Source organism: Rhinolophus sinicus, chromosome 10 (assembly GCF_057876585.1).
Source record: "Rhinolophus sinicus isolate RSI-liver-muscle chromosome 10, RSI-T2T, whole genome shotgun sequence".
NCBI lineage: Eukaryota > Metazoa > Chordata > Mammalia > Chiroptera > Rhinolophidae > Rhinolophus > Rhinolophus sinicus.
The window spans coordinates 2,990,675-3,003,844 of record NC_142510.1 but is presented as its reverse complement, the minus strand read 5'-3'; the positions used below and the strand labels follow the sequence as shown (position 1 = coordinate 3,003,844).

At 52.8% G+C, this 13,170-nt stretch overlaps 1 protein-coding gene and 1 long non-coding RNA gene across 5 annotated transcripts in view; one reads left to right on the top strand and one right to left on the bottom strand.

The window, feature by feature from the left end:
* Positions 1 to 13,170, bottom strand: part of PDILT (protein disulfide isomerase like, testis expressed) — a 123,327-nt gene that overhangs the window by 13,810 nt on the left and 96,347 nt on the right. For all 4 annotated transcript variants that reach the window (XM_088801195.1, XM_019751622.3, XM_088801193.1 and 1 more), the window contains one exon: positions 3,447 to 3,653. In XM_088801195.1, coding sequence (XP_088657321.1) covers positions 3,447 to 3,653 — 207 coding nt within the window. The remainder of the gene's footprint in view (positions 1 to 3,446; positions 3,654 to 13,170) is intronic.
* Positions 3,649 to 13,101, top strand: LOC148756828 (uncharacterized). The gene is made up of 3 exons (XR_016022532.1): positions 3,649 to 5,491; positions 6,555 to 11,555; positions 11,768 to 13,101. It is a non-coding gene; the product is annotated as an uncharacterized LOC148756828 (long non-coding RNA).

The window sequence follows — 13,170 nt, the reverse complement described above, 5'->3', positions numbered from 1 at the left end:
TGAGGTCATTTTAAAAGTCAGGGAGTCAAGCCTATGGGAGTTCATAGGAGGATGTGGTGGTCTCAAGGGAGAGGTGGCTTCCTGCCACCCTCAGACCACGGTGCTCACCCGCTGCAGGCTCCCCCCTGCCTGGATTCAGCCCTGAGGTTGAGGTTCTAATGTCAGTGTTCCCAGCCATCTTTCAGGAGGAAACGGGCTCATAGCTTGGAAATCAATTTTCTCTTATAGGCTTTTGCCTGAAAAACGTTATGTTGTAAAAAAAAAAAATAATGTCCTGAAAGCAGTCGGCTTAAAAGTTCTGAAAAGACTACAAAAGATGAACAAAAACCCTCCGAATGGGTTTCAATTTCAGGCCACCGGAACCGTCGCCCTGACCGCCCCTTTGCCACGCTCCTGCTGCCCACGCTCCGGCCCCGCCTTTGCCCCCCAGCATCCCAGGCTTTGGCGGCTGTCCTTTGCTCAGCTCTCAAGGACACCTCTTCCAGCTCGTTAGGTCTCAGTTTGCTCCTTTCTGAGCCCTCCCTGCCACTTCCCTCTATTTTGTGACTTGTCGTATTCTCTTTATGGAGTCGATCTTTTCCTGACATTGTCGTTCTTGGCTCACTGGCGCAATAGCTCTTGTAAGGTCTGGCTCATACTAGGTGCTCAGGAAACACTTGTAGGGGAAATGAGGTGAATGAATCACTGGATAAGCTGGCTGGAGGGAACCTGATCTCGGGCCCTCCTCCCTGGGATGCGTGAGCTCCGTTTGCCCTTCTGGACCCCATGGGACTCAGGCAAATCGGGCACCACCCCTGGCGCTTGGCTCTGAGCCAGAGGACAGGGTGACAGCCGAGGAGTGAATGCCGTGTCAATGATTGACTGAGACTGTCGCAGTGCTGCATATTTCCAGGTACAAGCTGTGACTGCATCACTAATTGAGGCCCCGGAGGGAACCTGAGTCTCCCTCCAGAAACACGGCCAAGGCCAGGTCTCCCACCATCAATCCCGGGAGACTACAGCAGAAGTGGGCTGGGGCTTTGACCCATCGAGGACTAAACCCCACCTGCCTGCCTCCTGGAGAGGTTTTCATGCAAGTCACGGAGCAGGAGACCAGTAAAGCACTGGCGTTCCCTTAACCCAGGGAAGCCCTGTCAAGTCAACAGAACTGGCACCCACTGCTCGTCCTTTCTAGGAAATGAGAAGGTGGGAGGCTGGGTCACATTCCCATAGCTAGTGCCTGTCCTGAAAGCCAGGCCTTGGCTCCATCCTGCCATCCCACTGCCTCTCTCCCGGAGGAAGAAGGCGGTGGGTATGCCCAGCGGGAATGTGGGCTGGCTCCTTTCCCCAAGGCTGCCTGCAGCAGGCCCTTGCAATCCCATCCCATTCAAAGTCGAAAACGATCCATTAAGAACCTAAGGGTTCCAGCACTGGACTAGGTCAGGAAACTGATAGTTTGCTAATAATAAGAACCACATCTGCCATTTACTGAGAGTGCAGCAGAATGTGGGGCAGGGATTGGTCAACTGTAGCCCAGGGGGCCAAACCTGGCCTGCCAATTGATTTTATAAATAAAGTTTTATTGGAACACGGCCCCACCCATTTGCTTCTGCTCTCTCATGGCCTCAGCAGAGTTAAGCAGGTGTAACAGAGACTGGCTGGCTGGTACGGCCTGAGATATTACCTGGCCCTTTACAGAAAACATCGGTGGATGCCATAGAGCCTTGAAGTTATTCCACTGCCGAGCCTCAGTTTCCCCATCTGTAAAAGCACCCCCTCCATTGGGTTGTTGTGAGCTGTGAGAAGAGACTAGAAAAGTGCCTGAAGCACAGTAAATGCGTCTAATACATGTCAGGGCTCGACGAGGAGGCACAGGCGCTGTGGAACCCCACAAGAGGGTCAGGCACCCCGACTAGAAGTCGAGTGAGACTTCCTGGGGAGGTGACGGTGACGTTTCCTGCCGGGCAGAGGGGGTCCCAGGCACTGGCTTCCACCACAAAGGAGCTCAGACAGTCTGGAAGTCACCACACTGTCACCTCGAAGCGGGGTCAGGACTCCCACAAAGTAACCTGGGGCTTCTCATCTCTTCACAGCACCCCCCCCCCCCCCAAAGCTAACACAAGGAAGGGCTTCTGCTTGGGATCAGTGAGTCACCACTGTTGAAGGTTGTCAGTCCTGATCCACAGGAAGCAGCCGTCTCTGGTCTCTATCTGTCACTGCTCCTGCCCTTCCTCCCCATCTCATCTTTTCCTCCATCACATACCACCTCCCTCAAGCCGGCTGGAAGCCACAGCACCCTGGGCCAGGTCTTTACATAATCGTAACTGGCCTGGGGACTGGCGTTTTTGCCGCTGCACCTTCCTCTGCGAGTCCGGCCTGTGTGTCTCGTGCCCCCTGGTGTCCATTCTGAGAACTGCAAGGCATCCTGCAGCCCCTTGAGGAGGCCGCATTCATTCTATTGGGTCTTGCAACAACGGGCTTCTCGCAGACCTGCTGGGCCGGCGGAAGGCAGTCTGTTTCCTGGTCAGTCATTCAGCGCACATATGGGAGCGTCAGGCTGTGCTGGGCACACCTGCATGTGACTGTTGTTCCCTCCGTTATGTACACATTTATGCATTCATATATTTAATTTTTTAAATTAGGACCTACTCTGTGCCCCACTGAGGCACCTAATTCTTCACTCATCCCCGACATCAAGATAGGGCTGGACGCCAGAAAGTTCTCAATAAAAGAGCGTCAAGCAAGTGAATGAATGAGTTAATGAAATGACGACGACAGAAGGGAAGTGCTTGGTGGTCACCCTGTCCCAAACCTGCCTTGTTCCATCATCGCCCAGTCTCCCTTTTGGTCAACCCATGCTTCCTTGCCCTGGGGCCCTGTCACAATGATTCTGAAGTAGAAGACAGCGAGGGGACGGGGCGAGGTGGAGTTGGGAACTCGCTCTGGTCGCTGGGAGTTTATAAACCACGCACCTCACTCTCCCTCCTCACGCTGCTTCTAGGGCCCACCAGCTGTGGTGAGGTCCAGCACCTGCGCACCAAAATCCACTTTCTTTTCCTTATGGACACAAAGCAAGGCCATCCTTCTCAGCCTTTCGGTGGGTGGAGCCGTGGGACAGAATTTTGGTCAACGCAGTGCGAACAGAACCCCTGTTTGCCTCGCCCAGGCCCAGGCCACCAACACCAGGAGGGGCCACCCTCTGCCTCCTCACTCCAGCTGCTGGCACGATACAGAGGAAACGAGTTGGCTCAGGGGCCCTGGGGGAAGCCAGAGCCCCAGCTGGGAGGGTCCTGGGTCCCTTGAAGACGCTGTGGAACCCCGCCCCCCATCTCCACCCTCTGGCTGCCAACCGGACTGCTCAGTACGCCAGCAAGCACTGAGCCCGAAATTCAGTCATAACGCGGAAGGCTGGTGTTTCTGTGAATCCACAGCTAGCATCACCTTGACCGACACACAAGCACGGTTACCTTCGCAGCTGATGGGCTCCAGCCTGTTGCCCTCAAAAAACAGCTTCAGCTCCGGGGCCTTCTGCACGTCAAACTCCTCCTGTAGTCCCTTCTCCACCGTGACGTCCACTTTGCCGAAGCCGACCCCGTTCCTGCCTTTGCCCATCATCTCCGCGGCTCTGCCCAGCTCTTCAGCGAGGCTCTTGGACTGCTTTGAGGACGGGTTGTCTGCAAGAGCCAATGCGAAGCAGGGCTGGTTAGAGTGGCCCCCGCCTCCCGACTCACGAGGAGGAGGCTGAGTTTGGTCTGCTCAGCTCCTAGGCCGCTCTTGCTCTGCTGCGAGTGGGTGAATTCTCAGAAATGTAACACATGGTTCTTGAAATTGGCCAATTTGGGACACACGTCAGGGTTTTTTGGGGGGAGGGGGTTTCAGCAACACTGAAAAGAATGCAACTCAGGGCAATTTAAGCTGCACTCGCTCTAAGGTCCACTTTCCTCACGGGTACAGTGGGGGAAACAGCGGCTACCTCATGCAGCTGTCAGAGTCCAAGCGTTTATTTAACAATCAGTTATACAGTGTTTGTTATCTTCTAAGAGCTTTCCATGGATGAAACCATTTAATCCTCCCCTTATCCATATGGGGTATTATTATCATCTTCATTTGACAGATGAGGAAACTGACAATGCTCAAGGTCATATGGCCAAGATCTGGACCCACTGATCAGCTCTCTAACCTCCACTAGGCCTGTTAAACCCTTAGCACAATGCCTGGTACGTAGTAAGTACATGAAGCACTTATTGTTACACAATAACAGTATACACGAATTTATTATGTAATTATATATACATGTATAAATATATAATATACAAATATGTAAATATTAATATGTTATATATTATAATATACATATATGATAGCTACTGTTGTTATTGTAAAATTTCTAGGTCAGAAATTAGAGACCATAGAAATGGGGAGAGAGAAGAGAGTATGAGCGCCATCTGGTGGAAAGTCCCGGGGCTAACAGGCCAAATTGGATCCCTCCAGTAGCCCGACAGCTGCATAAAATGTGGCAGGGGACTCACAAATAAGGAAGGCCAGGAGTGGGAAGGGTGGGCGTAGGGAGAGGTGATGGTGCTCACCTACCATAACCCATAAGGCCTGCGGGGGGGCCTTCCCCCTGGCTTCTTTGTGGATTCAGCCCTGCCTGGCTCAGCGCTGCTGACTGACATGGCGTCCAGATCTGAGTTTCTATGAGAAGCTCAGAGCAAGAGAAACACATGCATGGAATGACTGCCCAAATGGTGGAGCTTTCAGAGATTCCACACACAGCCCAGCGCTCCCAAGTGCCCAACACGGAAGTGAGAAAGGTTGTGACAGCTGGGATGCTGTGATCTGAGAGCTGGGTGGATGGGACGGAATACTAATTGTAATGGGGATTCATCCATCTATCCATCTGTCTGTCCATCCATCCGCCCTTCCATCTACCCGTCCACTCACTCAACAAATCTTTGTTAGCATCTGCCATGTGCCAGGCATTGTTCTCGGTACTGATAAACATCCCTGCTCTCGCTGGGGGAGGCAGAAAACAAAATAAGGCAGCTGCTAAGTGCTGTGGAGAAAGAAGCAGCAGAGCTGGATCTTGGGAGTGCTGGGGGTTGAGTCTGAGCTGGAGGCCACGGTCATAATGCAGGAGAGAGATGGCAACAGCTTGAACTGGGGTAGAAGCGATGGCGCAGCTGAGACGTGCTCAGAGCCCAGAGAGCCACAGGAGCAGCACTGGATTTACGGACAGACCGGAGGTGGAGTGTGGACGTAAGAGGAATTGAAGGTGACGGAGATTCTGACCTGAGCAACCAGGAGGAGGATGAGGACGATGATGACAGTGACATTTACTGAGCAAGTACGATGGGAGGTGCTGGCTAAGTACAGGCGTTCTCCCTCGGGCTCTGTCCCGTCCCTGGCAGAGGCTGCTACAGGCCAGGAGACAGACCCCGGGGGCCTCACTGCCAGTCAGCAGTGGGGCTGTGGTTCAGCTCCAGTGTCCAGGCTCCCGCTGACCTTACAGGTGAGCTGGTCTGAAACGTTCCTTTCTCCCAGAGGGGCGTATCGGGGTGCGTTTCCCACCTCCCCACTCAGGGAGGTGCCCATCAGAGCAGAGAGAACCTCTAGAGCGAGGTCTAGTCCATTTTCTGGTTTCTGTCCGCTAAAAACAGTTTTTTGGTCTTGCCCTCACTCAGCTCAGCTCACCTCACTGCGTGTTCCCAAGTGTTTTTCCAAGGCTCCCACTGCGGAGACGGCCAAAACACAATACAAACAAACAAAAGTAGAAGTTCCAGCACTGGGCAAACCTGAGGGTTCAGGGGTTGGTGGGACTTTTCTTGGGGGGCGGGGAGAGGTAGAGGGTTTCGGGAAGGACTCTCAGCCAATCCCGTGGGGACCCAGGGCAGTCAGCATTATGTGGCAAGTGTCAGGGAACAAAAGACCCGCCATTAGAAACACACCCACTAAGATGCATCTTTAAAGAAATGGTGGGGGCAGACGGCAGTCAGGAAGGGACAGGGGCTTCCCAGGGGGTCCTCCTCGCCCAGGAGCCCAAGGTTACTGTCCTGGAGTGCGCAGCAGGCAGCCCTGGCAGGCAAATAGGCACCTTGGGGAGAGGGGAGCCCTCTCTCTGCCCTGGTCTCCCCAGGGGATGGGGGACCCCCTCCAGCCCGGGGACACTGGCCACACGCAGTTGATACGGGCCACGCGAGGAGCCCCTCCCCCTTTCCTACAGGGATTTTAAGTTTTCTTTTCCTTAAGTTGCCTTCTCCCCAGTTTCTTAGCTCCTACCCCCCTGCTTCTTTATTATTTAGCCTGAATCACAAGTGTTTTTACCACCTGCTTTAGAGAATTACCCTGAAACTTGAGATTTCTACTTGTTAATGGTAATCACTGAAGCCTAATGTTCTTTCCGACCCACTCCAGGCCCAGCTCCTGGACAATTAGTGCCACCTGAGTGACCAGTTGAATGGCCACAGGCTCCATCGAGCGGATGGATTTTCCATCATGTAGCTACCCCGCATCAACAGCTTTGAGCTCTGGTCTTTAAGAAATTTATTAATTAAAATCTGTTTTTCCTCATGCAGGGGCCTTGGGGATACAGAGGAGGCCCCAGCAAGATGACCAGTCCCGACCAAAGAAGCAAACACAGTCTTCCAGGTGGATCTCGGGACCACTCCTCTCAGCTAAGATCAGACAGGGCCAGAGTTCCGTGAATCCCCACTAGGTAGGGAAAGTCCTATGCCCTGCCCAGCAGGAAGCAGATACAGAAGAAAAGACCTCCTGTCCCTCAACTTCCCACAGAGATTTTACGGGGATCACATCTGTAATGCAGGGAGGCCTGCGGGGTCTCTGCTCCCGCTCCCCACAGAAGAACGCAGGATATGGTGAGGCCAAAAAGGAACACCCACGGAGCCATAGATGGGGGAGTCATACCACTATATTCTCTCTGGCGGCACTATACTCTCACTGGAGGCTGGATCCACACTGTCCGCAAACCGCCATCCACGCTCGCCAGCCCAGCCGCCATCTCCTTGCTAGCCCCCATTCTTTCTCTCCTGCTAGCGTAGCCACAGCAGTTATATTAGTGGCCAATGGCTCACTGGTTACAGCTGACGGCCAACTAGCCACAGCTGATGGCCATCCAATCACATTGATGGCCATTTACTACCTGAGCCAGCACCTGTCTATGTGAGGCCGAGAGGCTGGAAACTGCTTTCTGGGGCTCTGTCCCCACAACGTCTCTCAGGGGGAAAACAAAGCAGGCAGAGATAGGTATCAGGTCTCTGCATTCCTGCATGTCCAACACAACCCACAGAATGTGACCGCCCAGAAGACCTCCCCTGTCTGTCCAAAACTTTCCCTTTTCATTATAATTATCTACCCCTATGAGGAAACAAATAGGTATAAAATACCCAACTAGATTAGACCAGTCACTCACACCTGTGCAGTAAAGGCCACAACGACCTTCGTTTCACCTGGGCCTCATTATACCATCATTATAATATTATGCATATGCCCGGAAGTTCATTAATATCATTATACCAAACTGAATTCTGGGACGGAACATGCACAGTCTAAAAAGATGAGGTAATAGCCTGTCAATCACAGGTGTCAATCAAGTGGTCCTCTGCAGGAGAGGACCAGCCCATTCTAGAGAAAGAAAAGGGATAAAAACTCCAAGTCCTCCCCAGTCAGCGCCTTTTGAGCCACTGCCAGGCCAGCTCCTACCTCTTTGGAGTGTACTAGCTCTTCTGATAAACTGCTCTTTCTCTACTTTTCCTCTGTCTCTCGTTCAATTCTTTGCTTGAGATGCCAAGAAGCTGGACACTGCACCGAGGAGGGCCCACATGACGGCAATGCAGGGGCTAGGAGCCCCGGGTTTTATTTAGAAATGCTGCCCGACCCCACCGGGTTGGACTCCGGTGTGGGAACCCAGCCCGGGCATCGTGCGGAGAAGGGCCCTCTCTCTCCAGTAACACAGTGACTGACCGCACTGCTCCCTCCAGGTGGCGGCCAGGCCTGGTCCACATCCCCCCCTGGGCCCTGAGCTCCTGCAGGCCGGGAAAAAGCTGGCCAGGAGCTCAGAGGAGCGTGGCTCCCGGGAACCAAGGAGCCTTTCTAAAATTTACAAATTGGTTCAGCTCCACAGCTCTGGAACCTTGAATTCTGCGTTTGTAAAGGTGAAATGAATACATACACCCCTCAGTCTGGATGCCTATGCCCTGCCCTGCCCAGACTGGAAATGCCAGTTTGGTCAGGGCGTGAGACGCTGCTTGGGCAGAGTAGTGCCCAGCGGAGCCCTTTGCTAGGAGGCCAAGGGCTCATCCGGGCACGGCCTTCCTGAGCCACACGAGCTCACTGTCTGGCACGTCCTGGGCACTCAATGAATGTGAATTCCTTACGTGGTCTCGTAAAACAGTGATGGCGATTTGCAGCACTTGTGGCCTGTGCCTCACTTTCTTCATCAGGACCATGGAGATAGTAATAGATCGTACCCCTTAGGATGGTCCTACATGGTGAGACAGGTGTCCAAAGCTCTGGCACAGGAGTGCCCGTACACATGCGCCGTTATGATGACACAGGTGGCAGTCCTGGGTCCTGCGCTGACGGGGTTGTCTCTGGGAAGGGGGGGGTGTCCCTATGGAGCTGTCAGGACCCTCAGCGGGTCTTCTGGCTCCTGGGGAAAGGAAGACCAGGGCGACCAGCACCAAGTCACCCAACCCGAGGCCGAGGCCTATCGTGCAGCTCGCCGGGGGGGTTGGGGGTGACGCAAAGGGGACCCAGGGTCATGTTAGAACAGGCTGTGGCTCTGTCTGGTGTGTAGACATGGTAATGGCTAATGGACCTAGGATCAATGTTTGCCTGGGTCTTTAGAAGATAACCTTTTATCACTGGAAAAGTAGTTCCCTTTTCTGAGCAGCCAATGTGAGTCAGGGGAGGGGCTGGCAGGAGGGGGGGTGTGAATGCAGGTGTGGCGATTCCTCCCAGTACCGGGGGCTCAGTCTGCTTGTCTTTACACTCTGGTTCTCAACGGGGACACGTGGTCATGTCTGGAAACATTTCTAGTTGTCACAACTGGAGTGCTCCTGGCATCTACTGGGAAGAGGCCGGGATGCTGCTACACATCCCAGGGTGCCCAGGACGCCCCCCACACACACCCCCACACACACCAACACACACAACAAAGAATCATCCAGCCAAAAGGTCAGTACTGCTGAGGATGAGAAAGCCTCCTTTCAGCCAAGCGCCAGATCGAGTATTCTGAGAATAACCCTCTCTTGTTCCGTAGGGCTACTTACAATATACAGAGGCGCTCGCAAGCGACAGTGATGTCAGGATGCTGGTCAGCCCCCTCCAGGACCTCGGGGGACCAGCCAACACATTTCTCTGACCGTCGCAATGGCCTGCAAGGCCTGGAAGGGTCTGCTGTTCACCCTTCTCATATCATTTCCCACCACTCTCTTCAGCAACTCAGTTTTAGCCACACTCGCGCCTCAGGGCCTTTGCACTTGCTGCTCCTGCTGCCTGAAATGCTCTCCTCCCCGATACCTGCCTTACTGCCTGCAGGCCTTCGCTGCCTTGTCACCTTCCTAGGAAGGCCTTCCCTGGCCACCCTATCCAAGATCGCAACCCCGCCTCACCCACTCCTGCACCCCTACGGCCCTCCGTGGGTTTTCTCCATACGACACGCTATGTTTTCCACTTTTTTATCTATTTATCTTGAGTGTCCCCTCTCCAGGATGCAAGTTCCATAAAGCAAGGACTTCCGTCTGTTTTGTTCACCACTCAGTGCCTAAAATATATTTGTCACGTAATAGATATTCAATCAATAGTTAATGAATGAATGATGTACACAGAAATAGATAAATAAATAAGTAAATACCCCCGTTATCAGCACAGTTCTGTCAGATGGATGGAGCACCAGTCTTAGAGTCTTTGGGGTTTTTAAATCAGGGAGTGACCCAATCAGCTTTGCTTTTTAGGGGGAAAAAAAAAATCTCTCTGGGCCCATTGCAGACACAGCACTGGAGTGAGAAGGGAGACCACCTAGGAGGATGCTGCAGTGATTCCGGTGGGCACAGGTGACGCCAGGGCAGGGGCAGTGGCAGAGGGGACAGGAAGAACAGGACACTGCACAGGCTTTAGGAGGTGGTATCGACAGGAAGCAAATGACCTAGAGATTTCTGTCTTTGACACTGAGTGGATAGCAGTGCTGAGTTAAGGCAGGACGTGAGAAGCAGGTCGCTGGGAGCAAACCCGAGAAGCGAAGGGCTGTTTTGGACACATGGCACGTGGGGTGTGCAGGGGAGGAAAGACCCCCTAACCGGAGAGATGAGAAAGGGGGCAGCAGCTAAGGAGCTGAGAGGCCCCGGGGTGGTATTTCCCTGGGGACAATATTGGAAAAATCCTTTTCGTAAAGACCCCATTTACCCCCGGAAAAAAAGCTTTTAAAATGCTTTTGCAGAGTGATTAGTTTTTCCAAAGGTCACTTTAGAAGGCCTGCCAGTGTTTGAGATTCACTTTGATTTAAACTGTATTGAAAGGAATCAAATCTTCAGATGTAATGAGTTTGAGTGTGTCTTTTAGATAACAAAATCTCAGCTGGTGTTCGCTGCTTTGAAATACTGGCTGGTGGGAAAGCTTTAAAGTATTCAAACTGCTTGTTATCAAAAGTAACTAAAGAATGTCAAATTGACTGGCTCTCTCTGTAGCCCCAGGTTCAGCGTCAATCTGTAAGTTACAAGAAGTCAGTTAGAGCCCCAAAGAGTCGTGAACTTGCCCCTCTGACTGATTAAAACAGAGCAGTCTTGCATTTTCACGTAGATGGGACAGGAACCCGTCTTCCACCTACTGTGCCGTTTTCGGGAGGGTAAATGTGTGTTGAGATATGTGTCGGGTCGTACAGAGTGTGGGGCCCTAAATCCTTCAACACCTCCACTGAGGGTCCAGGACTCAGAAATTAGAACCGAGACTTGGGGGCTGAGAAAGGCTAGCTTTCCCTGCTAGCACAGCGATCTTTAAAATATCTAATCAGAGTCAGAACAAAGGAGGAGTGTGAGTGTACAGGCAGGCGATCAGTGTGAGAACCCAGCTCTTTAAAGGACTTCATCCAGCGTTAATTCTCTGAGCCCACAGAATGCAAAGTACTGACAAGACAGTTGGCGCATTCCAGGTAGCCCACAGCCTTGGATCTTGGGGCAGATACGGTGAGTCAGCCACTCACCGACCGCTTTTCCTCTCGCTCTCTCAACCGCAGAGGTTGGGAACCTAAAACACTGACCTCTGCCAACCAGTGAGGAACAACTCGCGCCAATGAGATGATAGAAGCAGAGTCACCAGTGGTGCTCCCGGAAAAGCGCTTTTCTAATGGGCCATGACGTGGCCGGCATGCGTCTTGTCCCTTGGCTACTTGCCTGTCACCCTATTTTTCCCAGCTAGGATGTGCACTGCTGCCATCTTGGGACCCAGAGCTGCAGAATGTCAAGGACGATGGAGCCGGGAGACGGAGCCTGGGTCCTTGACACCGTGGGAGCTGCTATGCTGCTCACTGACCGCCCATCGGTGGCCCACGGAGTATATAGGAGGTAAACTCTTAAACCTAAGCCATTATTAGCAGATTCTCAATTACCTGGACGCCGTCCTAACGGGTAGGAAGGAAGCTGATGACCGCGTCTGTTTAGGTGCCAAGGGCGGGGTGGGGGGAGCTCGTGTTTCCCGAGCACCTCCCAGGCCTTCACAGACACTCTCGGTGAATCCCTGTAACGACTCTACCACCTGCATTATTCCCACTGTACAGAGGAAGAAGGTGACACAGAGATGTACCCACGCCGCACGTTTAGTTCACACCACAACAGGACTTCACACTCAGGCTTGCCTGGCGCCCAAACCCACGTCCTTCACAGCAAACCCGGGTGGCACTTAAGGACCAAAGTGTGTGGACGACTCAGGTTGAGCGGGACTGTTTACCAGGGCGTGGCACGGGGGTCTTTCATGAAGACAGGTGCCAGCACTCGTTGGTTCCAAGGACTTCTGTTCACTCCCCTGCTCTGGCTAAAGGGCGGCCACGCGGTCATCACTGGATTTCTCTCACTTGGAGCCAAATCCAGGCCTCGAGATGCATGTGCATCGTCAAGCCCCAGGGGCGCAGGAGCCGCGCTGAGGAAGGCTGCTCGGCAGGTTGCAGGTGGGAGAGCCACGTCCGAGGACATGCCCAACCTGTCACTCCCCTGGGGGCACCCAAGAGTCTAGACTATTCTGATGGCATGAATAGCACTCTGAAGAGCTTCTCACGGCTCGTGAACTGTAAGTCTCTGCGAGCAGAAAGCAAGGCCCCTTCTGTTCTGCCGCCCCAGCACCCCCAGGGCCTGCGCCTAGCCGTGCATCAGAACACAATAGCAACAGCTGTGCCCAGTGACTGACCACCAGGAGCTAATGACTGCGTATCTGAACCCATTTCCATCACCCCGGCAACCTGCAATGCAGAAATTATTAACCCTTTTGTACAGATGATACGGAGAACGGCATCCAGTATATTCTTACGCTTTTAGTATGCAGCAGGCACTTATGCTACGCACCCCAGGAGTTATATGACGCTATTAAATTCCCCATTTCACAGCCAAGTAAACAGAGGCTCAGAGTGATCAGGTCACTCGCCCAGCTCACGTCATTAGTAAGTAAGGGAGCCCAGCACAGCTGTGTGCCAGTCCCTTCGGATAAAGAAGCCTGTTCTCTCCCCCAAATGTCTGCTGACACCAAGGACAGCAGCCCAAAGAATAAAAGTAGCCACACAACTCACATGAGAAGAATGACGGTCTAAAACTCTTTTCTCGAGAGCCGGCCCATAACTGCCATCACGTATTGCTGTCTGGTTGTGTTCCAGCAGCCTCACATATCCCATTTAGTCTTCACAACAAGTCCGTGTGGCCATTACGTTCACGCCCATTTTACAGAGGAGAAGACTGAGGTACAGAGTGGTACAGACCCTGAAGGATAAAGCCTGGCTCCTTGTAAACCCTCGGTGGTACAGAGAAGCCACATACAAATCAAGACTAACGGGGCATCGCAGCATCTTGCACACTGTTTAACCTCCCTGGGCCTCAGTATTCCCATCTGGAAAGTGGTGATGGTGTTAATTAAATACGCATTCTTTTAAAAAATACTAATAATTTGTGTTCTCGTGTGTTCGGTAACATATAAAAC